Consider the following 27,761-nt stretch of genomic DNA (forward strand, 5'->3'; position numbering starts at 1 on the left):
GTTGTTTTTAACATCATTAATAAAATTTACTATTATTTTAGCACATACCAACAGACTTTGATCGGAGCACAACATTTGAATCTGACTGTGACGGATCGAAGCCCTTCTGCATCACACTCAGGTTACTGTCACTTGAACACATCACTGGAACAAACGGAAACAACACGTTAATGCACTTGTAGCAATTCACTCATATGTTTCAACAAACCTAGAGTAACTATTAATCAATATGATTCTATACATATGAGGTCACGATTTGTAAAAATGTTTATTTAAAATGTGTTTCAGTATTTTTATACTAAATGAATACAGTCAATTGAATTTTAGTGTTATAATACTAATAACAAAAACTAACAAGAGAGATAATATCAAACAGCATTTTCTCATTTCTGATTTATTTATGTCCCTTCATCCATTTAAGATTCAAGATAGCATGAATGAATAAATGTTTAACGACACCACAGCACAAAAATACACATCGACTATTGGGTGCAAGAAAAGGTAACTACAGTGGCAGTGGACTCTTTCTAAACCAGATCCATTTGGGACCGATGAAATATGCTGGTTTAGACAGAGTGCCGGTGTAGCCAGAGTTCGTCCAGTTACAGTTATTGCAATATACTGATCAGAAAATACCGACGTAAATAAAACCTCATATTAACCAAATATTAATTCAATAAGACAATGCAAAATGGAAGCGTCATTCATATTTATGCAGGTACTAGTTTTGACAAAACAACATCTATCGGTATAATACAATGCAGGTATGAACACATACAAATAATAATCCGATTTATGTTGCTACCAACACCCATTACAACAGGTGTGGTTAATTGTTTATTAAGCCTTCAAAGAGGTGCGATTATTTCATAACACTTTGGTGTCCTAATTGCTTGGGAACTGCCGTCATTGTTTAAAAGGTGACCACTGGCAGACAGTAGAGGTAAGGTCACCTGCTGGTGTAGACAGAGCTAATTACTACATAAACCATTATGTAGTAATTCTTTTGTTCTTGAATTTGCATCCAACATCCAGAATAGACAGCATCCGGTATAGGCAGAGTTTCGTTCCTAATAAATGAACATTAGCCGGACAGGACTTTAAAACTGTGCCGGTTTACACAGAGGCCGGTTTGGAGAGAAAGAAAGAAAGAAATGTCTTATTTAACAACGCACTCAACGCATTTTATTTACAGTTATATGGCGTCAGACATATGGTTACGGACCACACAAATTTTGAGAGGAAACCCGCTGTCGCTACTACATGGGCTACTCTTCCGATTAGCAGCAAGGGATCTTTTATTTGCACTTCCCACAGGCAGGATAGCACAAACCATGGCCTTTGTTGAACCAGTTATGGATCACTGGTCAGTGCAAGTGGTTTACACCTACCCATTGAGCCTTACAAAGCACTCACTCAGGGTTTGGAGTCAGTATCTGGTTTAAAAATTCCATGCCTTGACTGGGATCCGAACCCAGTACCTACCAGCCTGTAGACCGATGGCCTAACCACGATGCCACCGAGGCCGGTTGGTTTGGAGGGAGTCCACTGTATATGGAAATATTATTTATATAATTATGTAACTATCTCGGGCACGATCCTCAGCTATCAGGGCTGTCTGTCCAGGACAGAAGTTACTGATCAGTTGTTAGTGGTTATTGAGAGAATGTTGGTGCAGCAGCCTTATACCTCCACATTAATACTCACTCTGGGTGATCTGAACCCAGAACCTACCAGCCCTAGCCGAGGCTGGAAGGAATTGTTTTTTTTATTTAACTACACACTCAATACTTAAGGAACAACAGATAATGAGAGAGGAAACGTCGTCACATCATGGGCTACTCTATTTGATTAGCAGCAAGGCATCCTTTATATGCACCATCTCACAAACAAAAGAGTACATACCACTGCCTTTTTAACATAATTTGTGGAGCACTGGTTGGAACAAGAAATAGCCCAATGGGCCCACTAATGGGGATCTGTCTTAGACTGATTGTCCATCAGACGAGTGCTTTGCCATGAGTTATGTCCCATCCCACCCCACGAGGTTAATGTCAAACAGTCAGAAACATTTCACAGTAAAAGAGCTACCTGATGGAGCAGAACTATAAACCAGATGTTTGTCTTGGGTCGGCTCCGATGTAAAACTGATAGAGGTCGTCATGGGTTTGACGACAGTCATTTCTACTGGAGCGACTTCTAGTTCATCCGTGCTGTTCACAGACTGAGTATCTGCAAGTTTAAATAAAGTACTTTGTAAATTTCAGTGTGTCAAAACAAATACAAACTACAACACCCAGGAGTCAATTTATTACTGAATTAATTTTCAGCTAGAGATATGAATTTTAGAGTTGTGTTTAAAACATTATATGGAATGCAATATAAATACTGCAACTGAACATATACAAGTAGCTTAGCAATGATACTACAATTTAGATTTCAATATACACATTACAGTAAGCTACATTTTGCAATATTAATGTCCATGTATCAGGGTTACACCTGGAACAAGTTCTATGTTTAAGAGTAAATGCAATGTAGACAATAATCAAGTAACAAAAGTATATAAATAATAATCCTGCAGACCATAAAAATTAAGCTGAAAAGCTATTAGTTCTGTTATTTTAGCCACATTGTACGATGACCTAGAGGTCAAATGAGTGATTTTGTAATGTAGCTAGTAGCAGGATATGTCTTTGCTTTATCCGTCATCATATTCTGTCAACAGAAACGGTGGTTGTAGGATAAATAAGAAATAACAGAATCAACCGTATGATGTTGATTATCATTGAACGTGAGAGGCTGAGAAAAGTAGGTGGCTATAGCTGTTATGTACTAGTAAGATGTATAACTGTAAACATGTAACGTAGATCGCAGCAGTAACCGCTGACAAATGCTGCTTGCTGCTTATGCATGAGCATTCTGCATGCAATTTGCTACATCTCTATTAGCTGTCAAGTACTGGTATGTATTGTGATTACAACTGGACCATTTATTCAAGATATTCAAATGTGGAAGTCACTGCCAGGACAGTACCTATTTTCCACTTAGTATTTGAAAAGCAAAAAAAAACCCACTAAAAAAAACCCTAAACAAAACAAGCAAACTTACATTGTGGTCGAGGTGCATTCACAGCAGACAGGTATGACGTCTTTCTCACCGGTCTGTTGCCATGGATGCTCTCCTGTACGATGTGAGCGGGAGGGTAGGAGGCTTCAAAGACATTATCACTGGTGCCGTAGCTAGCGGGCCTCGGACTCGCCTCGCGCTCTGAGCTTGGCACTGGCTTTGACAGATCGTCAAACATAGGCACTATTTCTACAATGGGTGATGACGGGGCACTGGAACTTCCCGGAGACACGTAGATCCTGATGGGAGCCGAATCCTGGTAGTTGGCAAGAGTTGCGGGCCTCTCAACCTTTGGTGGAGTGTGTCGCTCATTGGCTATCTTTCGAACTTTCACATGTGGTTGAGCAGGCTGGGAGTTCGGTGGCGATTGCTGCATTTGGGGCTGTGGCTGGAGCTGGGGCTGTGGCTGGAGCTGGGGCTGTGGCTGGACCTGGGACTCGGGCTGAGAATATTCCTGGCTCGGCTCAAACATGGCCGCCCTCGACGCAACCCCCTCAAACTTCTTGTACCCAGTTATCTTCTGTATCTCCGTCTTATACCTGTTGAAATTATTACCCGGACTATTGTTCTCATTTTTGCCCGTCTCGAACAGATGTTTTCTACGTGAGACGGCTGAAGCAGCAGAACCTTTGTTCATGTCTACCGGTGTCGACATTGGAGATCGTGTCAGGGCAAACGTTGTCCCCGAACCTGAGGAATCGTCTTTGTCCACCTGGCCCGGAGTCACGTACTTGGGTCCAGCCCGGTATTGGCGCTCACCCACAGGGATTCTAACCACAAACGTCTTTGTTTTACTTTCAGGAGAACTCCTGTCCTGAATTAACCGCTCACTTCCTTGCTGCTGCTGCTGCTGCTGCTGCTGCTGCTGCTGCTGCATCTGTATTGTGGTCCGGTACCGACCGCTCATCCCGTCTATGCTGTCCATACTGGACGAGAAGCGCAGCGGAACACCGCCAGACCCCGAATCGGAAAGCACGGGAATGTAGTGGCGACCTGCACTCAGCGAGTCGTGCGAAGTCTCGATATCGCTTCTCCTGTGAGTCGTCAGCCTGGTCTCTGCCAGTGGTCGGTGGGTTGACGGGTTGTTGATGGTGGTCGACAGGGATGACGTGGTTCGCGACCGCAGCATCACGACGGGGTCGCTGCTCGAACTGTGGTGACTGGACGGAGTGTACGGGGGTGGGGCCCTCTGATCGTTCTCTATGTCGATGCACAAAGGTCTGTGAGAGTAGCTCTGCCTCTTGGCGAGTAGTTCACCGCTCGGAATCCCACTCGTGATGCGAACATTCTCTTTCGAACCGGAACCGACCAGTCCACCACGGCACAGATTGCTGTCGCTGCTCGACCTAAGCTCCGCGGGTTTAGGTGGGAAGTACAAGCCAAACGATTTCTTAGGCGGAAAGCAAGAAACATTTGTGGTCATACTGTTGCTGTTGACCAGCGGGTTCTCAACACTCCTCGACTTCAGGATGGGCCTCAGGGGACAGTTCTCTCCCTTGATCTGTTCCCGGTGAGGAGACTCACCCAGAGAATAGATGTTTCTCAGATCGGGCCCGGACTGGTCCTCGTAGCGAGGGACGCGGTCTCGTTTCCGCTCATCTCGTGTCTTTATCGATACTTTGATCTCCCCGCTCGAGTTGCGGAACGGCGGCTCTGGACTGCTGTATGTACGGATGTCAGACTCGTACAGGGTGTAAGGAGGAGGACAGTTCTCCAGCTGATCGGGGTCAACCAAACTGCCGTACAGAGATTCTTCGGCTTGTGAGTGATAGGCCTGGGAAATAAGAATAAGTGGCTTGTAACATAAGAGGCTCAATAAAAACTGGTAACTTGTAATATGGTACAAATATTTCAATCTCAAGAACATGACATATATCAACCATGCTGTCAGATAAACAAATACATGTATATAACAAACACATCTTCCAGAAAAATTATGAAATCAAACAAGATGTAAGCAATACAAGATTGTACCAAGCATTTTGAGAGTACTGCTAGAGCAATACATGTCCCCTACCTGACCAAACAATGTTTCATATTTCTAAATGCAAGGGCCAAACCTCTCGGAAAAGTGGGTAAATCACAATGAAAGTTAAACTTGATCAATAACAGGACATGATAAAGCTACATACAAAGTTTCACCTCAATATCTTCAGGCTTTGCAAAAAAAAAAAAAAAATTCTTTCATATTTCCTAAGTTCAAGTGCACTGTCAAAAATGGGCAAATTGCCATGAAAGTTAAACTTCATCTTAGCAGTATATAATAAAGCTATACACAAAATTTTAGCTAAATATCTCGAGGCATTCTAAAAAACCACCAAACCATCCTTAAAACTATATGTGGGACAGACAGACAGAAGGATGAGATGAAACCTATAGACCCCTCTGGTTGGACCAATAGGGCACTAATAAATCCTATTGTTTAAGAAATACAATATAATCTTGCACTCAATGAAATATTCTCTTTTTTTCATTTTTCACTTTTCTCTCTGTTAATATGGGTTTTTGAACGTTATGGGAATGATGTTTTTTTGCCAGAAACCAGTTGTTGAAACATTAGTTAGAAAAATGAGTAGTTAACACAAATTTTCAAAAACCAAAAACCAAATACTGACTCAGTACAAAACATAATTGAACACCTAATGTTGCAAATTGATTTAGAAAAATCAAAAGTATTCATACATAATCAAATATAAACTTTATTTTGTATTTGTGCAAAAATTATAATTAAAATACAAATATTTAGACTAACCCAGGGTTAATTTAACTGCTTTGAACAACCAGGCCCTGATGTTTGTGCAGACTGTTTTTTACGTAACCTATTTTTTATGATGAAACGGGTCATTTGTAAAACAAATTACATTACTTATAAATGGTTTAACTTTTACTTCTCACATTTCTGTAATAAAAGTCTCAATGATATGGTTTGTGCATTAAACCTAGATTACTTAGAAATAGCACTATTTATATTAGTTTATAGCTATTTGTGGTGCATACTGAGAAAAAAGAAGAATGGACAAAGCTAAGGAGCCAGAATTTCCACATCTCCAATATTGCAAATGTATTGTTACTCACCAATTGTAGGATATCTTCGTCACGGGGAACTACTTTCAACTTGAGAGCCTTGTCACTGAAAAAAACAAAATTCCATTAACACAACACCGTCAACGGCCTTGATGCTAAGTTTACAGGATCTTTAGAAACTTTAAGTTCCTTTGTTAGTCCGTGGACATGTCATTGGTTTTGAGGTTGCTATATTCTGGGATTTTGTCACATCTGAGATCAATCACACTGAAATCCCCCCACTTCAAAGAAAGTATAGAAATGACTGAAAACACCTTGATTATATTTTTCATGTAAATCTGTATATTATTATTAAGTGGTCTAACATAAGGTTATACTAATAGAATCTATCCAATAATTAAAACCCGAGGGACAAAACGTTTTTTTTGTGATGGCCGAGGTTTATCGAAAATATAGTCCAACTTATGCAACGACATAAAAATGCAACAACTTAACAATAAACATAAAGTTGAAAATATTAATTTGTTTAAATATTTTTAAAACAATGATACAACGTGAAATGGCAAACAGAATTTTGAAAAAACATTACATCATGCGTATGTAGAAATCATCTAGCCCTCGGGTCAGACAGATTTATCCAGCCCCTAGGGTAAGAGATTTTTCTTGCACCGTGCAAAAGCTGGATAACCCTGTCCAGTGGGCAAGAAATAAAGATATTTGGTCTAGAATATATAGAGAGAAGAAAACCCGCTGCTGAACAGCACCAATATCTGCAAATAATGTACCACAGCTTTTGGTATACCAGTCGTAGGTCACTGGTTGGGATGGGAAAAGACCAAAGGGGTCAATTCTACACTCCACCACTGAGCTAAATGCTATCCTCACGTTCACAGGTGCTATTATATTATAGGTGTGTCACCCAAATAGGTCAGATGATACCAACATTTCTGGCCCTGTCAGATAGCCCCATGAAGAACGATAAGTCTGCTGCTACACACTCCATAACATAACATGACGTGGCCCTTGAAAACTCAAACACTGCCGCTAAACACACCATAACATAACATGACGTGGCCCTTGAAAACTCAAACACTGCAGCTAAACACACCATAACATAACATGACGTGGCCCCATGAACAACTCAAACACTGCAGCTAAACACACCATAACATAACATGACGTGGCCCTTGAAAACTCAAACACTGCAGCTAAACACACCATAACATATGACGTGGCCATATGAACAACTTAAACACTGCTGCTAAACACATAATAACATAACATGATGTGGCCCCATGAACAACTCAAACTCTGCAGCTAAACACACCATAACATAACATGACGTAGCCCTTGAAAACTCAAACACTGCTGCTAAACACACCAAAACATAACATGACGTGGCCCTTGAAAACTCAAACACTGCAGCTAAACACACCATAACATAACATGATGTGGCCCCATGAACAACTCAAACACTGCAGCTAAACACACCATAACATAACATGACGTGGCCCTTGAAAACTCAAACACTGCTGCTAAACACACCATAACATAATATGACGTGGCCCTTGAAAACTCAAACACTGCTGCTAAACACACCATAACATAACATGACGTGGCCCCATGAACACTCAAACACTGCAGCTCAACACACCATAACATAACATGATGTGGCCCCATGAACACTCAAACACTGCAGCTAAACACACCATAACATAACATGACGTGGCCCTTGAAAACTCAAACACTGCAGCTAAACACACCATAACATAACATGACGCAGAGTCGCACAAAACATAAGCATAACACAATACAGTGAAACCCCTCTAAACCGGACACCTACAGGACCAAATAAAAAGTCCCATTTTAAGGGGTATCCAGTTTAGAAAGGTTCTATTCAGTACTGGTATTTTAAAAAGGTCACTGAAAGACATCTGGTTTTTCAGAAATTCTGGTTTACAGAGGGGTAAATTTATTTACTATGAGGGGTTTTTCTGTACAATATTTACATAAATTACACCAGACCTTGATATGAAAAAAATTGTGGGGGGTGATCAACTGCTCCCCATACTTAGAATATGGAGAGCCATTTAAGATATTACCATACTGATAAATTCACATGCTAAAAGAGGAGCTAAAAATAACTCTTTGAACTAATCTCAGGGGAGTGATAGGTAGCAAGAGTGATGACTCCCCTTATATGGCAAGCTCTGTTACACCTACTATAAGTGGACTGACCTGAACTGAATGAGGTTGAAGACTTTTGAGTAGGACTTCTTTATATAATGTAACATAAATTACACTCATTACCCCTCGACTGACCTGAGCTGAATGAGGTTGAAGACTTGTGAGTAGGATTTCTTTGTATAATATAACATAAATTACACTCGTTACGACTGGACTGACCTGAGCTGAATGAGGTTGATGACTTGTGAATAGGACTTCTTTGTATAAAATAACATAAATTACACTCGTTACGACTGGACTGACCTAAGTTGAATGAGGTTGATGACTTGTGAGTAGGACTTCCCAGAGACGGACTGGCCGTTGACGGACACGATTCGGTCACCAGTGTGGAGACCAGCGCGGTGGGCAGGACTTTCTTCTTTCACATTCTTCACGAATATCGTGTCCATCGACTCCAGGTTGGACAGCCGAGGTCCGAGCCGAACTGAAACAGTCAACAAAATTACATCACTTGTTTTTGTTAACAGTACCTGAAAAATCATTCCATTTTTGTAACTATAATTTATCATACCAAACAGTAATAAGTATTTATTCACAGGGCTCAAACTTAAGAATCTGTCTTCCACGGCAATTTCGTAAATAACTGCCATGGGTGACATGGCCCATCAATGACATTTTGTTTTTACTTTACAGGTTATTTTGCTGTATGTAGACATATTTCAAATGTACAAATGTTAAATACTGGCAGATAATGTACACCAGGCCTGGTGCTTATAAAACATTTAAGAGTCTAGACTTGAGACTCTAATAGTCTGAGACACTAATGTCATGACAACGCCATACAAATTGTCTGTGTGTGACGTCATTAGAGATTGAGCCTGGACTCTTAAAATTTTAGAAGCATTGACCTTGGTGTATACATCTTGTCATTGTTGAGGAGCTTTACCTGCTACCATTTAACAGTGCTGTCGTTAAGTTTGAGCCCTGTCCAGACTTTTGTTTCTGAGAAGTGCAAGTGCACACTCATCAGTTCAGAGGGGTGTCGAAACACTGCACCCCTCATCTGTATTACCACATTTCCCTTTAATACCAATTTGTTTGAGAAGTGCAATGGAACACTCATCAATTCAATCAGAGGGGTGTCGAAATACTGCACCCCTTATCTGTATTACCACATTTCCATTTAATACCATTTTTTTTTAGAAGTGCGACATTGTGAAGAGTGTAATTAAAGATTAGTGTGGGTTGTTTTTTTATTTGAAAATCTGTTTATTGCTTTAAATATTGTATCTGATAATAAATTTATGTTTTGAGTATGTTAATGTTAAGCAAACATAAAGCTTGATATAATATATCAGTTGCAGAGCACAATATTTCACGAGAACCGTTGTTCTGTTAGAGTGTTGGTTACGCAACTTTAAAATCATGAGAACCACGAATCGGTTACGTGGGGGACAATTACATTCTAAAATTAAAAGTACCATATATCAGTAATGAAAGTGAAAATCAGTTTATGTTTTTAAATACATTTGAACAACCAATGTTGCACAGAATCGAAGTTCAAGTTCTTTAGGATTAGGTAGGTCTAACTCATCGGTTATGAAAACTATATTCACGGTTACCTAATTAAAACAAATGTGAACTGAGTTCCAGTAACCTAAGATTTTGAAATATTGTCCCCTGAGTTGGTTTTAGTTCTTGAGATAAAATCCAAGGACGTTCCTGGCCTAAAACAACTCAGGGATGGTGACGGCAATAAATTTAATTAATAAATAAAAACAAATTTTGAAAACAGAAAAAAAGTCAAGACTCAGTAATATATGGTTTCCTCCAGCTAGAGAGAAAGGACAATTTTAAATTAAAAAAGTAAATTTTCCCCATTTTTGTTCCTCCTGCTGGGCAGTGGGCAGAACCCTGAAGTGTACAAGTAAATATAACTGAGTTAATAATAATCATACGAAGCACACATGTAATAACAAGTGTAATGATGTAATTTTGGGAAGCGACATCATAACATGACATTGCTTCTACAGTCCTAGCTCAGACTGTGCATTTGAAATATGACATCATTTCATCATCTCCTTCTAGTTGTGGCTGAAACATTTTGAGTTGGGTCTTGTTATTCATAAAGAAAACAACAATAATAATATGGATAATAAAGAAATTATTACACTCACGTGTGAGTCGTACTGATTTTACGAAACTCGTGTCAGGATTCATGTATTACATTCGCTCTCGCTCGGGCAATACAAGAATCCTGACACTTGTTTCGTAAAATCAGTATGACACACAAGCTCGTATAATAATCTCTATATATTACTTATACAGCAACTCATACAAATCACACACTATTTCTTCTGACTCAAAGCCTTTGGCCTTCAGTTTAATTCAACTTACCATCACTTTCATACACACCATCATCTTCTTTCTAGATGAAAGAGAGAGAGAAAAAACAACAACAGTAATATACAGGTCAAAAAGAGAAGGGAAAAAGTTGGGTTTTTTTAACGATACCACTAGAGCACATTGATTTATTAATCATCGGCTATTGGATGTCAAACATTTGGTAATTTTGACATATAGTCTTAGAGAAGAAACCCGCTACATTTTTCCATTAGTAGCAAGGGATCTTGCATAAGCACCATTCCACAGGCAGGACAGCACATACCACAGCCTTTGATATACTAATCTCGGTGCACTGGCTGGAACGAGAAATAGCCCAATGGGCCAACTGTTTGCGATTGATCCCAAACCGACTGCACATCAAGCAAGCGCTTTACCAGTGGGCTACGTCCCGCCCACAAAAGGGAAGTAATGCATCAACTTAATGACACTCCAGCATGTGGCTTAATCATGTGTATTTCAGGGCATGTGCTTATAATGTATATATATATATATATATATATATATATATATATATATATATATATATATATATATATTACGAAAACAATCAACATTTAATGTTTAATCTTCATTCTTTAACAACATGCTTAGTGTATTTGTAATGGTAGATTTTAAAATTAAAACCTCAAGCACACAATGAAGTGATTAAAATAAGAAAGAAAAATTACCAGACCAATAGCCACCCTAATGATCCCTCTGAACCGTAAGCAAATTATTATTTTTAAATCTGTATTTGTAAAATGTAGGGAGAGGCCTTACATGTAATATAGCCATTTGTTTGTTGGACAATCCCAACACTGCAGTACCTGTAAATACTGTTTAAACAAATGTTGTAGGACAATACCACAGGCTGTTGACCTAAGAAGAATACCTAATACATGATGTACCACTACCAGTATGATCTAATATTCAGGACTCCACATGGCAAACTACAAGGTATGTCACCCTGCTGTCTGAGAGAGTAAACTTGGATCTTACCACCCAACCTAAACTGATTAAAGTTGAGAATGTTGGTCACCGGAGCACAACAAGTGTTTACTTCCTATCACCGACAGGTGATTCGGACAGGCAACACATCCCATTTAAAAACGCACAGGCCTGTCACCAGCTACAGACTGTGTTCACTTCATAACAATGCCGCTGTTGTGTGTCCTGTCTAATAATTACCATACTTCACGTCAGTTGTTGTAAATGTGAGGCAAGTGCAAAATGATGTCAAACTGTTTTGACTTAGTTCTGAAAACACGGGTAGTTGTTTTTCTCTTTTTTTGTTTTTTTCCCCACTGGTATTATTTAAAAACTATTTTGATGACCCTTTTCTCATGGTCATTATCCTGTAACTAACCAAAGTACTCTTCACAATTTTTGTTTTTTAAAGTAGAAAAAAGATATGAGGAGGAAAAAAAAAGCTAAATAAAACAAATGGATTCCACGGTTATACAAAGAGCAACAGGACGTACATGTATGTAATAATCTACTTACATGTACCTACGACCTCCATACCTATACCCTTCCCATAAACACTATTTGATAATGCATAGCTATCATGTACATGAATTAATGAGTCATCAAATGAGGGCACCAAAGCATCTAAGGGGCCATCCATCATGTACGTATGCACAAAATCTGGGATTTTCTTTTAACCCACTCCCACATGTACACTTTTTGTATGTTTGTTCATTACCCCCCCCCCCACCCCACCACCACCATTTTGGGCAAATAAATAAATAGTATGATTTGTTTAACGACACCAGTAGAGCACATTGATTTATTAATCATTAGCTAAAGGATGTCAAACATCAAGACAGCCATTACATTTTTTTTCCATTATCAGCAAGGTTAATTTTATATCTACTTTTCCAGATACAACTTCTGATATACCAATCATGGGACACTGGTTGGGATGGGAAATTATTAGTAAGAAATAATAAATGCATAAAAAACCCGGACATTTAGATACACCTCTATACATACATTTGAGCTATTTGGGGGCAAAGTCTCTGGTGGGTAGACAATGAAGTGTCGGAGCGTGAATCCAAATCCCTGTTCGGTCCGGGGCACAATAACTGTTCTGGGGCCAGCCCACGAAACTGGAGTCACCTGGAAATCAGTCTGAAAAAAAAGAAAAAAAAATGACATCAGAAAATCACATTCTTAACACTTACTGGCATGTGACTACATGTATCAGTGGTTAATAAAATAAGGCAAAAATTGTCAAGGTATAAATGATCAATGTAAATAAAAAGGTCTTCCCTACTGCAGAACATGGCTCAAACAATGATCTACCTGTGTGACACACAGCCAACATACTTCAAGGCTGAAGCGTTTGATTACCTGTGATAACAAGCACACATGTACAATGTACACACATATGCATGTTACCTGGTTGAACGAAAAGCTTCAGTGCACTGGGTCAGTTCTGTGAGAGCAAAGAACAAACATTTCCCAGTTTCACGCAGCACGGCTAACAGGTCAAGTGGCATGCATACAGTTTAAAGTTGTACAATAACATACATCCATCCTATCAAAGGCTCACCCTACCAAAATTCCACACAATCACCTACCCCCCCCCCCACCACACCCCATCTCACCAACAAACCATCCATCCAACTCCCCCCCCCCCCCCCAAACCTAACATTCCCAACCACCCACCCAACATCCATCCATAATCCCACTCACACAGCATCCACCCACCCACCCAACATCCATCCATAATCCCACTCACACAACATCCACCCATCCATCCACGCACACAACATCCATCTATCCACCCACCCATCCATCTATATATCTGAGTTCTAAAATACTAAAGGTCTGCTTTAACATAAAAACAGGTATTCCCACCCCCCAATCTATCAGAACTTTATAGCACATTACAAGAAAGGCAGAGGGGTAGGTATGTATTATGCAGGTAACAACAATGTAACCCCCCTCCTTAAGATGACACTATAACAATATAGGAAACCAAAACATGGCCCAATTTAAAAAAAAGTAAAGTAAAAAGGTGGATATGATAAAATGTCAAGTCAAACAATGGAAAATGCCAATTTTTTCTTTTTCTTGTCACTTGACGAGTATGTACTGCCTATATATTAAATGGAAGCTACAGGTATATATACACAGGTAAGACCTTCTGGTCGTAACTGCCAGAAATGATGGCATGTGTAGTGTCATGGAAAATAAAATATGATCACATGTTAACGACCACTCACAGTGTTCAATATCAAACTGAACTGTTTAACAAACAGCAAAAAACCCCAACCATCTACTGGAAAGAGACACAATGATTTACTGGCTTTATTAACAATTGGACAGTAATGCTTACCAGCACCTCAGCATGTTATTAATCACCAGGTGTAAGTTGTCAAATGCATGTAAAAGGTCAAAATACATGTTCCGTATGACAGAAATAACATCGTTGGCTGCCTCATAGTACAGGACACAATATTCAGGGCTTTAGATTGCATCAAAGTCAAGGTGATAAACGTGCCCAAAATACATATGCTCAAATAATCATGCCCAAATTAAGTACAAACATGCTGACCTCAAAAATGTCACCTAAAAACCACTGAAATGTTGTTTAATTTCATTAAAATAACTTGAAAAGCATTTCTGAATATTGACAACTCTACTGCAGCTGTTATTGACAGTAATAAACTGTTGTTCTTTTTTACACCTTTAAATTCATGAGAATCATGAATCAATTACACGATGAACTATCATATTCTAAATTTAAAAGTTGCAAATTTAGATTACCCAAAATGTATTCATGCATTAAAAAACCCCAAGAGTATCATAAAAAAAAAATTCTACACTGATTTTATTTTGTTTTATGTACAACACATGAGTGGACAATACTAAAAAAATAACCATTCTCATTTTCTTTAACACATATCTGGATCACCAGTATAGCACAGAAACACAAACATAATTCAAGTAATTGAGCAATCAATTATCAAAGTAAACATTGTATGAACTGCCTTCCAGTCACAACCAAGCCACCCATTTTGAACTTCACAGCATTAGGTTGGAAGGAGAACCAGGACTTGTGGTCACACAGCGCCGTCAGGACGTCTACAGACAGGCGATACTCATCCCGGAAATGGATAGCCACACCATACACCAGATGGTCAAGGCAGTCTGAGGCGACGCTGCGTACCTGCACGTGATACGGACCCTGCTTCACAAGAAACATCTGCTCCCCAACCTGGATACGGATGCCCCTCTAACCCCTCGTAGTCACCAACCTTCCAAGGACTTAGTCGGACTTTAAAATTTGTGGCCCCCATTCAAAATGTTATGTTTATTTTATTTTTAAACAGTCCGACGCAGTTTATTTTGGAAGCCCGTCTAAATTGCTCAAATCACATTAAAACCTTTTCGGTCGAGCAGTCTAATTTTTTTGTTTGGACTTAAATTTGGTTTCGGTCTTCGACCTAACTACTAAATTCGTATTCCAAATTCCGCCCACCTCAAACTTAACCCCTCCCCTCCGGCCCGGACCATATTGATCAGACTTTAAACTTTTAGACCTTCGTTCAAAATTTTATGTCGAAATTACTTCTTTTAAAAAAAAAATTATTATTAAATAGTCCGATCCTCTCTTCTTTCTCTTATTTAATTTTGGACCGTCCTTCTAAAATGCTCCAAATTATATAAATATTCGGCCGAGCAGTCAATTCTTTTTATTTTTGGCTTGTAACTTTTTATTTTTTATTTTATTAACTTTTTTACTAATTGCTATTTTCAAAATTCTGCCCATTTTCAACTGTACCCCCCCCCCCCCCCATCCCGAGTCAGGCCACCGATATTATCGGAGGTCGGACTCGGGATGGGCGTGTTCGAAACCCTAGTGGTATATGGGCACGTTAAACTAGTTATCATCAACATCATCCAGTTACATGGTCTAATGTTTTTAAATATTGGGTATTGTTCCCAATGGTATGGGGTATATAATATACACACAGTTTTTCATTTTAACTTTATTTATTTAATTAAAGGAATATAACAATATTTGTTTAAAAACACTTTAGCACATGTTAAACTACAGCTATTTGGCACCCATCATATGGTTATTAGAGGGGGAAAGAGGGAACCCATTGCCACCGTACAAGCTACAAATTCTGAAAAGCAGCAAGGGATCTTTTTTATGCATTTTCCTAGACAGAAGATAGTACATACCAGTTGTGGTGTACTGTTCGAGACTTATATCCAAATGAGGTTCAAGCACGTTGCCCTGCGTACAGACACTACAGCTACAGGTGTCTGGGCTGCCTGTCCAAGAGTGGTATAATGGTCGGGTGTTTAATGAGAGACTACTGGTGGCCGTGGTCTTACACCTCTCCACCGAGCTGTTACAACTCACTCTAGATGACAGTCAGTACAACAGTCCTTTAGGTTTCACATAAGCAATTGCTCTCACTTTCGTGTGCTCACATAAACGATTTCTGCGTTGGCGAAAAACTGCCCGACTCATCAAGTTTTGTTTTTGTTTAACCACACAACCAGAGCACATTGATTTTATTAATTATTTGCTAGTGGATGTTAACAATTTGGTCATTTTGACATATTGTCTTAGAGAGGAAACATGTTACTTTTTTCTTTTTTAGTAGTAGCAACAGACCTTTTATATATGCATGATCCCACAGACAGGATAACACATACCACAGCCAGTTGTGGTGCATTGGCTGAAACGAGAACCCAATGGGCCCACTGACAGGGATCAATCCCAGACCGACAGCTGCATCAAGCGAGCACTTTACATCAGATGCTGATATTACTAATTTATTTACTCAAGTTAGTCATAATTTAACACTGAGATCAATTGCTCTACTACATAATTCCAAGAGAGCAGTTTATTTATCACCATCGATTTTCAAACCATATGTACTGGTACAATATGCTAACCCAGGCCAGTACCTACCACTAGTACCAGCCATCTTTTATTGACAGGTACATGTCACTAAATAATACACCTGCTATATACATGTACATGTGTCAGTACTTACTGACACACACACACACACACACACACACACACACACACACACACACACACACACACACACACACACACACACACACACACACACACACACACACACACATATATATATATATATATATATAGATATAAAAATAAATACCCACCAAAAAACAAGTCAGTTATTTGCATGACCTCTTGCTCATTAACCACCTCAAGCATTTATGTTAAACATGTAGCCATAAATATGTTTATCTCAAGAAGATTTCTTAAATCATATGTGTAACTGGTAACTGCACTGCACATTGTGTACATATATAGAAACTTGTACCGTATGTACGTGCAGACTTCCACGTGAAAAAAAAAAAAAAATTGACGGGATGATTAATTTTCCCCCTTAAGAGTTTGGGGAGCCATTTACGATATTAGATTATGGGGAGCCATTTAAGATATTAGATTATGGGGAGCCATTTAAGATATTAGATTATGGGGAGCCATTTAAGATATTACATTATGGGGAGTAATTTAAGATATTACATTATGGGGATCCTTTTAAGATATTATATTATGGGGAGCCATTTAAGATACTTATGTATTACCAGACTGATACCATATGAATTCACGTACCAAGGGGAGCTAAATATTTACTCTCCTTGAACTAGTCTCAGGGGAGTGATGGGGAGCGAGAATGATAGCTCCCCTTAAATGAATAAGTCTGTACGTGTACCTGCACAATTTAATCAAGTTCATTTGCTAATGATTAGTGAAAATAAGGTGTGGGTTTTTTGCTAGCTAAATCAAACATGATCAGACTGAAAAAAGAAAAAAAAATCAAACACATGTGTTTGCTGAATGTTTTTTTGGCAAATCCACTGTGAAATGTATCTGCCAAAGTCAACTGGAATCTGTATTAGGGAAGTGATGAACAGCAGGTGAAATCCGGTGTAGCTGAAATACTGGATGCCAAATTATAATGTCATAAATTCAAGACATTAGACAAACAGTGCTCAACAACTGGTGTAGTGGAGATGGATGTAGTTCAATGGTAGTAAAATTTGTTTTGTTTAATGACACCACTAGAGCACATTGATTTATTAATCATTGGGTATTGGATGTCAAACGTTTGTTAATTTTGACATATAGTCTTAGAGAGAAAACCTGCTACATTTTTTCATTAGTAGCAATGGCGAGTATGTAGGGAAATGTAAGTGATCACTTGCCTTTCCTGGTGAACACTGTGGTCTGCAAAGTTGATTCCTCCTCTCTCTCCCCCCCCCCCCCACCCCTCCAAAAAATGAACTTATTCCACACTCCCTAAGTGTTATATCAAAAGCGGTTACGTGATATTCTTTCAGTAAAAACAAACGCATCTACAGTGATGCTACTGAGAATAAAAATAACAAGTGTGAATGAAATTATATGCAGCTGTTACCGTCTGCTATAATTTATAACTGTCATATGACCTAAACAATCTTAGCATTAGAGTAAGATTGCACAATTTCATTATCCTAAATATTAATATCATTCATTAACTACCAGCTATCAGGCCCAAACAAATTCTCATATGTTGTATGTTCAAGGGCTATAATTCTGTCCCAAACAAATTCTCGTATGTTGTATGTTCAAGGGCTATAATTCTGTCCCAAACAAATTCTCGTATGTTGTATGTTCAAGGGCTATAATTCTGTCCCAAACAAATTCTCGTATGTTGTATGTTCAAGGGCTATAATTCTGTCCCAAACAAATTCTCGTATGTTGTATGTTCAAGGGCTATAATTCTGTCCCAAACAAATTCTCGTATGTTGTATGTTCAAGGGCTATAATTCTGTCCCCCCCAAAAAAGCAGAAGAGGCAAATCCCCATGAAAGTCAAATTTGGTCTGTAATTCTACATAATAAAGCTACACACAAAATTTCAGCTCATTGTCTTAAATATAGGCATTGTGTAAAAAAAAGAAGGTAAAAAGCCCAGTACATGTGTATATAAGACAAAGAGATGGACTGATGGAAACAAAACCTATAATCCAGCAGGACTGGTAGGGGAGGAGATAAAACTAGTGATAGAAATAAGCAGAACTGTTTACTAGTCCACCGGACAAATACATCTAGAAATCTACTTGTTCGCCAATAATTTCACATGTCCAAATAAATGGTTTGTTTATTAAAGTACCAGGATGATGTTTGTGATTGCTCAAAATAAAACTGCACTAAAAAAAATTACTTGTCCACTGGACAACCACCGAGACACATTTCGCTTGTCCGAATAGATTTTCATTTGTCGGGACAATAACACAAGTGCGTATTTCAAACACTGAAAACTGACTATGCATGTGTAATTAATTGCATGTTGCAAAGAAATCAAATACATGTACGTATGACAAACCCACACAGAAAATGCATTAAGTTACACTGATTTGAAGGTATACAGATGAATACGACCTGGTTGTCCATACATACATGTATCCCACCATTAGTGAAGCTGACTGTAGCCTAGCATTATTAACGTGCAGTGACCATCTCGATTTGCCCTGCATGTGGCTGTGTGTGTGTCTATCTACAGGTATGTACCTGCTATAGACAGGATGGCGGTACATGCAGTTATGCATACAATATTTGTATGACCATCAGGTGCAAGAAATGGAATGTTAGACACAGTCAGGTATGAAATTATATGTACAGTGGTTTTAAACACTTGCTGGTCACTGGTCACTGGTCAAATGTTTTATGCAAACAGCGGGTCATCATTTATGCCATCTGCCAAATGTCACTCGTCATAAAAACTTTGAAGAAGCAAGTCGGGTTTTTAATGCCATTTTACAGTGTGTCGTACTGTTTTAGACAGCAAAAAGAATTATTTTCACTATTAAAACAAAATTTATTTCACATCCATGATGACACACTGTTGTAGATTATATTTCAAGAATCTGCAGCTGGTGTTAACACAATTTGAACTTTTTATGCATTCATGAGGGATTTGAACTCACTTCTGACTGAATTTTAATATTTATAAAAGAAAGAAGTGTATAATGCTTTAGCCAATGAGGCCTAACATCTGTATCTTTGAATGAACATGTGCCTGTAATTTAAGCCTTATTTATATGTGATACTAATAGTAGTTTTCATATGGAATACAACAAAGGTTGTTAAATATTAAATTGGCAATTACAGATGACACATTTCGCAGGTGAATCATGCTACATGCAAGTCAGCCACTGCTGAGGATTTACTACCTGAATCATACCGGCTAGATCAAAAACGATCATCCTGTCATTTTGTGATATTAATTTTTTAAATATTTCTTGCCATTTTAACAAATGTTTCATTAAAAGATTAAACAAAATTTTTTTTTTTTTTTTTTTTTTTAAATAATGAATAATGGATTCAATTGGAGAAAAACACTGGAAAGTGTGGATTTATGAAAAATAATAAACTTACCTTTACGGGACTCATGAATTATTTTTCAAGAATCCACACTTCCTCTTAGATTCTCCACTACATAATTCCAGATAATAAGCCAAACTTGAGGCAGGTTTGTTGAAAGACAGTGTACCAAGAATTATGTACATAAAAATGTCATATAAAAATAGAAATCACATAAATTACACTCACGCTGTATTCTAAGGGAATCTGCAGACGCGTACCCTAAAGCAAAATCACTCTTAAGCTCTAAAGGCAATACAGTAAACATTGCAAAATTAATTCATCATCATAAATGTCTTTATGCAAATTTGTACATGTACTTAAATACTCAAATGAGAGCAATATATTCAAGTGCCCTCCAAAAAAGAAGCTATTAATAAATATATATATACATGTCTATGTGTAAAAGAGTACAAATTTGGCATGAAATTATTCATCGTAAATGTCGTTTACAATAATATCAAATAGAATTTCAATATGGCACATGTTCAGGTACATGTACCTCAGTACCTGTTTGTTGTAAATGTTATAAACGTGCAAGCAGAACATTTTGATATGTTACATCAAAAGCAAATACATTTTTATGTTAGCTGTCATCTATTTAGTATACTACATGATAATTGATACAGGTAGTTTGATTATATTTTACAGTCCATAAAATTACGATTAACAAGTTTCATTGGCACAAATCTGATTTTGAATAACCCATTATTGTTTGCACTTTATATGTAGGACATCACTGACATAATCATAATCATTCAGACACGAAACGGGTTACCGGAATCTGTTTTGCATAACCATAAATATTCAATTCTGCATGTTTTAACTGCCTGAAATACTATCATATAAATCTCTTTACACTCAGACTCTTTGAAAATAGAGATAACTCTCAGCATAATTACATGTTCAAAAAGCCAGTTGTCACATATATTTTGGAACTGATATATGTGGTACTTACACTCTTATGACTAACGGTTATAAAGAAGAGGGGGAAAAAACGTGGTCACAAATACAAATACTTCTATCTCCACGCTGATAAACATGTTGTCAGAAGAAAAGAAAAAGGTCAGGATATTGTTATCATTTTGTTTTACAAACCAGAGTTCAGTTTAACAACCTTTAACCCTTCATTGTCTGACAATGGCAAAACAGAAAGAATTTTTTTTTTTTTTTAAATTAACCATTAAAAACTCCTGATAGTTATTGTCAGCAAACAAATTGATTTTTTTACTTTTTTTTAAATTTCATTGTCATTCAGGGTACAATGGCAACACAGAAAATAAAAAAATAAAAAAATAATTAGCCATTATTAAAAAAATGCTGATAGTTATTGACAACAAACAAAATGGGGAAAAAGAAGAAAAAAACCACCCCTTCAAATACACATTCACATAATTCGATGTGTTTTATACCTGCAGTACTTCTGTTAGCATCATCAGGGTTCTGTCCATGGTGGTCAGTGGTGGTCAGACCCGCCTAGCACCCCAGCACTTTAAAATTCCAATTAGCACAGTAGTTGCCGATCACCTCTTATAACATTATGTCATCATAAGAAAATGATGAAGTTCACACTTTTCAAAAGAAAAATACTGGTTATTTCCACCTGTTATAAATATCTAGACAGAACCCTGCATGATGTACACAAACACTTGTATATGTAGCTTACATACACATACATGTATATGCACTGTACATGAGTATTAATGGTAAACAAACTAAACAAACAAAACATTCCTGCCGCATGCTTGAAATAATTCTAGCAAAGCATTATCAGACTATTTATATATACATGTATACATATTTCCGTACAAGCCACTACTAAAATAGATTTAATACAATTACGCAACACAGCCAAACAATCCGCTGCCCAATTACAATTACCGTAATTCGTCTCCTGCTAAGACTGTTAACAGTTATGCTAAACTGTTTAGCAGTTTGCTTCCGATACTTCAAAACACATAACAAAATAAAAATAAGAGAAAGCAAAAGAAAGCATTTAAAACATCCTCAAAGTTAAGTTGATCCAGCCAACAGCCAGGCAAACGAACATACCAGTTAATCCTCAGCCAATTTGCCGACAGAGACAGACTAGCCCAAATGAGCTGGAAAACATCAAGGGCAATATTTTCTTTCTGACGGACAGCGGAGCAGGTGCCAAGTTGACTTTAATAGCAGATATTTATCCACATCCATTTCACATATCTCAGATGACGTAAAACTTCACCGACGTAGGATATTTCGGTGTGCTATCACGCCAAGAAGGCAACGCTTGATATAGACACGTACTTGACATGTACAACGTAGGTTACTGCCTCCCCACTGTCCCGACACGGGTTTATGCACGGTGTGGAAATCCTGAATGAAGGGTATGAGGGACGAATGGTAGACCAGACGAAAACTACTGTGAAGCCAGTAGGAACATAAATTCAGCAGTAGCAGCAGCAGGTGTTGATGTGCTGGAGTATGTAAATATCAGTTTAGAGTTACTAATGGTCAAGTTAGATAACAACACATTCATCTTTGTGCTTTACTGCAGATTCTTGAAGATAATAGATCGTTGAAGCATGCAAGGCCATCGTTATAGGAGGATAAGATGACACTGAATGGAAAATACTGGATGCAAGTTGGCAAATATTTTGTTTGAAACTTGCGAAGCCAAATTGGTAATTCTGCACAATAATGGTTCATTAAACAAGGAATTCCTGAATTGGCTCTTTGGCAAATATATTATATTGTATTTGAATAATAAGACCTTGAACCTTTGGGAGAATGATACAAAATAAAAACATCTTCATGTGTAGAATGTCTAGATTTTGCACACAAAAACATATTACCCAGTATACAGGATCTATACATTTGACTAAATACTGGTTACAAATACATAGGCTACTCTAAGCAATGGATCTGTTATAAACACTTTTCCCTAGACTGGACAGTACAATACATATACATATCATGTGGTCTTCGATGTACCAGTTGTGAACTGGTTATGATGGTGTGTGTGTGGTGGGGGTGGGGGGGTGTGGTGTGTGTGTGTGTGTGTGTGTGTGTGTTAATGGACAGGGCTTTAGATCTCACTAATTTGGGCACAACAGGGACTTTTCCGAGTGCAGGAAGGTTGTTTTAGTTCAGTACTGTCATTAATAGTTGCTGTGGAGTTGTTGATATTCAGAAATGCATTTCAACTCAAGTTATTTTAATCTAATTAAACTTAACATTTCAGTGGTTTTTAGGTGAAATAGTTTGAGGTCATCATGCTTGTAGTTAATTTGGGCATGACTATTTTGGGGCACAATGTTTATCCACTCAACTCTGATGCAATCTAAAGACCTGATGGAATAAAAAGAAATGATAAAACAAACCCTATGATCTGAAACACCAGAGAAATGATACCCATTTTAAAACAAGCATTCTGAGAGTACTATGGGGTACATGATAAAGCTATACACAAACCTTCAGCGCAATATCTCAAGGTATTCTGAAAAAACCCATCTGGTAAATTATATGTGCGACAGAAGGATGGACAGACAGACAGACAGAGAGATGAAACCTATAGTCCCATCTGGTTATACCGGTAGGAGACTAATAAAAGCTCATATGACCTTTAAAAATTAACTTAGCTGAAAAATCTACACCGTATTTAAATAAAGGGTGCTTGTTTTTTTGGATTTTTTTTAATCAAATCATGCTTATTTGTGAAAATAATTTATTTTTATGTAAGAAAAGAATGGGAGCTAAAATCAGACAAAAAGTCAGATATATAGGTACTAGTAAAACTTTCTCCATCAAAATGCCATACAAAAACCTATGCCAGAAATAACTGGTGCACACTAGCTATATTAATAAAACAGGTTACAACAAAGCAAGTCTAAGAACTCTTTTTCTAAAGGAAACTAAATCCCTTCTCTTATCAGCTTTCCTCTAGCTATCACCATGTGAGCAAATTTTCAGTAACACTGAGGTTTTAAAAAAAAAAAAAACATATCCTGCTATCTTCATCACTATGAACATATACCACAGTGGTCTACTGGTGCCAAGCGTGCCCAACATGAATATTCTGATAAAAACAAGACTTCTTGTATATTAATCATACATCCACACAGGTGCAGATTTTTTAATGGTGGTTGGTGGAACGGACCAGATCAGCATAAACTGACACTGAAAACTGTATTCCATATTTGGAACAAACTATTTCCGTTTCAAAGAAAAAATATTAATCTTGATCAGAAAAAAAAGAAAGAAAAGAGTTAACTTGTACATGTAACAGTGAGATTATTAAGAATAGAAACAGGTGGAATTTTTTTTTAAAGGAAGCTGTTAAAAACAAAATCAGGTTGATAATGAATCCTGAGAAAGACACAATTTCACTGGTTTATCTTAATTATTTAATATACAACCCACTAATTTTAACTAATCAGAAACAAGTTTTCAAATACATACATGTATAACAAGATTATATATCATGTGTAAATTTGATCCCATAAATATATCTGAAAATGAACATAGATTAAATTTGATTTGGTAAGTTTTAAAAAGTGTTATTTCCTGATTCCCACCTTAAATAATTTAAACAAAAATGTTCTAAATGAATCATCTTTTAAAAAAAGATCCATTGCTACTTGTTCTACAATAATTAATTCATAAAGGCTGCCTGTTTAATTTTCCTTCTTTTCTCTATACATGTAGCAGTTTCACATTTATTGTTAACAGACATGTACTAAATATCCAATTGAAATACATGGGAATATACATGTAACATGTATTTTTAAAAAACCCTTAAAACTGAACTACCAATGTACCATGCACAATAGCTTTCATGAAAGTTTTAAGATTCTTAAAAACTAAATAAAGATTTCTTTGAAGCTGTATAAGTTTTAACATTTTTCGATAAAACAAATATCTATTTAGCATATCATGATAGGGACAGTTAGTCATCCTGGTGTTTGATGTACATTGTAATTACACCATTACACGGCTTCTATCACATTACACACTCAAATTAAACACCAAGGGCTGTGAGATGTACAACAGCTTTAACCCGTCATACACGAGTATTCAGCGTAGGAAGTATGCATTTAATCGAGCTTATTTATGCTCTGTCTAACTTTGCCACCAGCAAACTGAGTGAAATCCTTATCATACTGAATGTCAGTAGTAGGAATGTAGTTTTTTTTTTTAAAGTTGCCGAAATAAAACTTTAGTCACTATCTAAAAATGTAAATGGTGATAGCTGTTTTGGTGCAGAGAATATGTTAGGACTGTTCCCAGTCTTTGCTTGGAAAGGCAAGTGATCTGTCCCACTCACCGCCACACTCGCCTGCAAAGTTTAAGGAGAGTGGCAATTTGATCGTTTTTCAATAAAATATTTAAAGTGCTGTTCCAGATGTATGATGTATTGAGCTATATCAATCAAAATATTATTTAATATGATTAGAAAAAAAAAAGTAAAAAAAAAAAAAAAAAATTATATACCGGTATATTTTCCATTAAAAAATATTCCCCCGAAAAACAGAACCAGCTGAATTCGTTTCGGGAATTTCCGTAAGATTTGATCCGTAACGTCACGAAGGGAACTCCTTTCGATAATCAGCGCCATTGTTCATTGCTTCTTTTGTGTTTATTATGGTAAAACGGCGTGTTGTTGGCGGCTGTAGCAATACAAAAGCCGATAAATTTAGTCTTGACGCATTTCCTAGTAATATTGCTGTGAGAAAGCTGTCTGTGAATTTGATTAAAACAAAGTGGAAATATTGGACGGGAAGAAAATGCCGGAGACCGTTGCAACAGTAGACACTTTAGTTTCGATTCGTCCGAACTGGCTTGTCGGCTTAAGCGAGATATGGGGATACCATGTGTTATGGCTTTTAAAAAAAGATGCCGTACCAACAATTTTTCTGCGACACAAAACAAATGACAACAAGCCGATGCCATCCACACAGAAACGACCTTGGGGTGCATATCGTCAATGTCCCAAATTGCGTTATGCTTTCAACTCCGGTCAGTTTGTTTTCTTATGCACAGTTCGTGCAAGCATCGAGATCCGATTTGTTGTCGTTTGCATCTCGTTCATTTGTGAGATTTTTCTTTACAGTTCGAGAACATTAAAACAATAAAGTACAAACAAGTAAGTATCTATAGCTTAGTCCGTCCCATCCTACAAAAATGTAGGTTTTTTTTGTAAAAAAGAAAAAAAGAAGAAAAAAAAGAAGCTAATTTTGTATGCATCTTAGAAAACAATCGGCTCAGAAATAAATGATTTGTAAATTCCATAGTATGAAAAAAGGCGTTCCCTGTAAAACAGACTATAAATACATTAAATTAATTTTACTATACCTTCCCACAGAGAAAACCTTTTTTCATACTATGGAATGTGCTATAAGTTATTTATTTCTGAGCAGACTCTTTTCACAACTGCACACAAAAAAATAGTATTGTTTTGTTATTTCCAAAACATTTACTCTTTTTTTTTCTTTTTTTTTTACATCAAACTAAACTCAAATTATTCACACAAAAAAACACATCTTCATAGATGGATGGGACGGATTAAAAGTCGTTTTTGTTTATTTCTTAAAATTAAAATAAGTTACTTATTTCTGAGCAGACTGTTTTCACAACTGCACACAAAAAATAGTATTGATTTGTTATTTCCAAAACACTTACTTTTTTTTTACGTCAAACTAAACTGAAATTATTCACACACAAAAAAATCTTCATAGAGGGATGGGACGGTTTAAAAGTCATTTTTGTTTATTTCTTAAAATTACCGATATCGGGTCCACTTGACTTGTAGAATTCAAGAGTTATTTATCGTCTTTTCTACTACATCACAAATATCGTCATCTGTCAGGCCGGTGGTTCGTCGGAAGATGTTCCAGGTTCAAACTGATAAGGCATATTTATTATTTGTTGTGTTGCACAAATATTAGTCCAGTCGTCATTACTACACTATTCATCATCGAAAGAAGAATCACATGATCAATAAGCTTGGCAGTCGCTGTCGGTCCTACTTTCGCTTGCGCTGGAAGTCATCTCGTGGTAGGTTTCTGTGAAGCGCATTCCCTTCGTGACGCCACGGCTATTTACATGCAAATGTTTTTACAGAGAATTTTACTCGGTCGTTTCCGGCAGTGTTCTACGGGAGTTATGTTTTAATACTTTTAAGGGGCATTTTTGTAATTATTGATTTACATATCGGTGTAAAATATTATTGCAATGAATTAAGAAAGCATTTAATTGTGGAATTTAAAATTTTAGTGTATGGTCTGGCACAGCACTTTAATACATTTTATTTGACACTTCATGTGATTGCTCACCTAGCACCATTTTAGGAAAGTGATCTTCAGCTTGCCTTTATTTTGCTGATGGCAAAAACTGTGTTCCAGAACTGCCGAAACCGTAACGGCCTAGTCACACAAACGTAAGTCTCAATGCCCTCAAAATTAAACAGTCTCACAGCCAAACTGGCCGTGCCTTATTTTGCATGGTACTAATTGGTTATCATACTGAAATGCAATTCCTGAAAGCTGTTTTATATGAAAACATGAAACCATTCACACTAGTTTATTTTGAATGTGTGCTGTTGTGATATATTAAAACATTGTTGAAGTTTGCCT

General features: G+C 37.3%; 1 protein-coding gene across 1 annotated transcript in view; it reads right to left on the reverse strand.

Moving 5' to 3' along the window:
- LOC121380955 (rho GTPase-activating protein 21-like) overlaps window positions 1-27,761 on the reverse strand; it is a 76,258-nt gene that overhangs the window by 24,814 nt on the left and 23,683 nt on the right. The window contains exons 3-9 of the mRNA XM_041510003.1: window positions 12,721-12,858; window positions 10,738-10,768; window positions 8,644-8,824; window positions 6,205-6,259; window positions 3,112-4,903; window positions 2,092-2,232; window positions 49-144 (exon numbers count right to left, since the gene is read on the reverse strand). Of these exons, the coding sequence (XP_041365937.1) occupies window positions 49-144; window positions 2,092-2,232; window positions 3,112-4,903; window positions 6,205-6,259; window positions 8,644-8,824; window positions 10,738-10,768; window positions 12,721-12,858 (2,434 nt within the window). The remainder of the gene's footprint in view (window positions 1-48; window positions 145-2,091; window positions 2,233-3,111; window positions 4,904-6,204; window positions 6,260-8,643; window positions 8,825-10,737; window positions 10,769-12,720; window positions 12,859-27,761) is intronic.

The sequence above is a fragment of the Gigantopelta aegis genome, chromosome 9 (assembly GCF_016097555.1).
Source record: "Gigantopelta aegis isolate Gae_Host chromosome 9, Gae_host_genome, whole genome shotgun sequence".
In the NCBI taxonomy this organism is placed as follows: domain Eukaryota; kingdom Metazoa; phylum Mollusca; class Gastropoda; order Neomphalida; family Peltospiridae; genus Gigantopelta; species Gigantopelta aegis.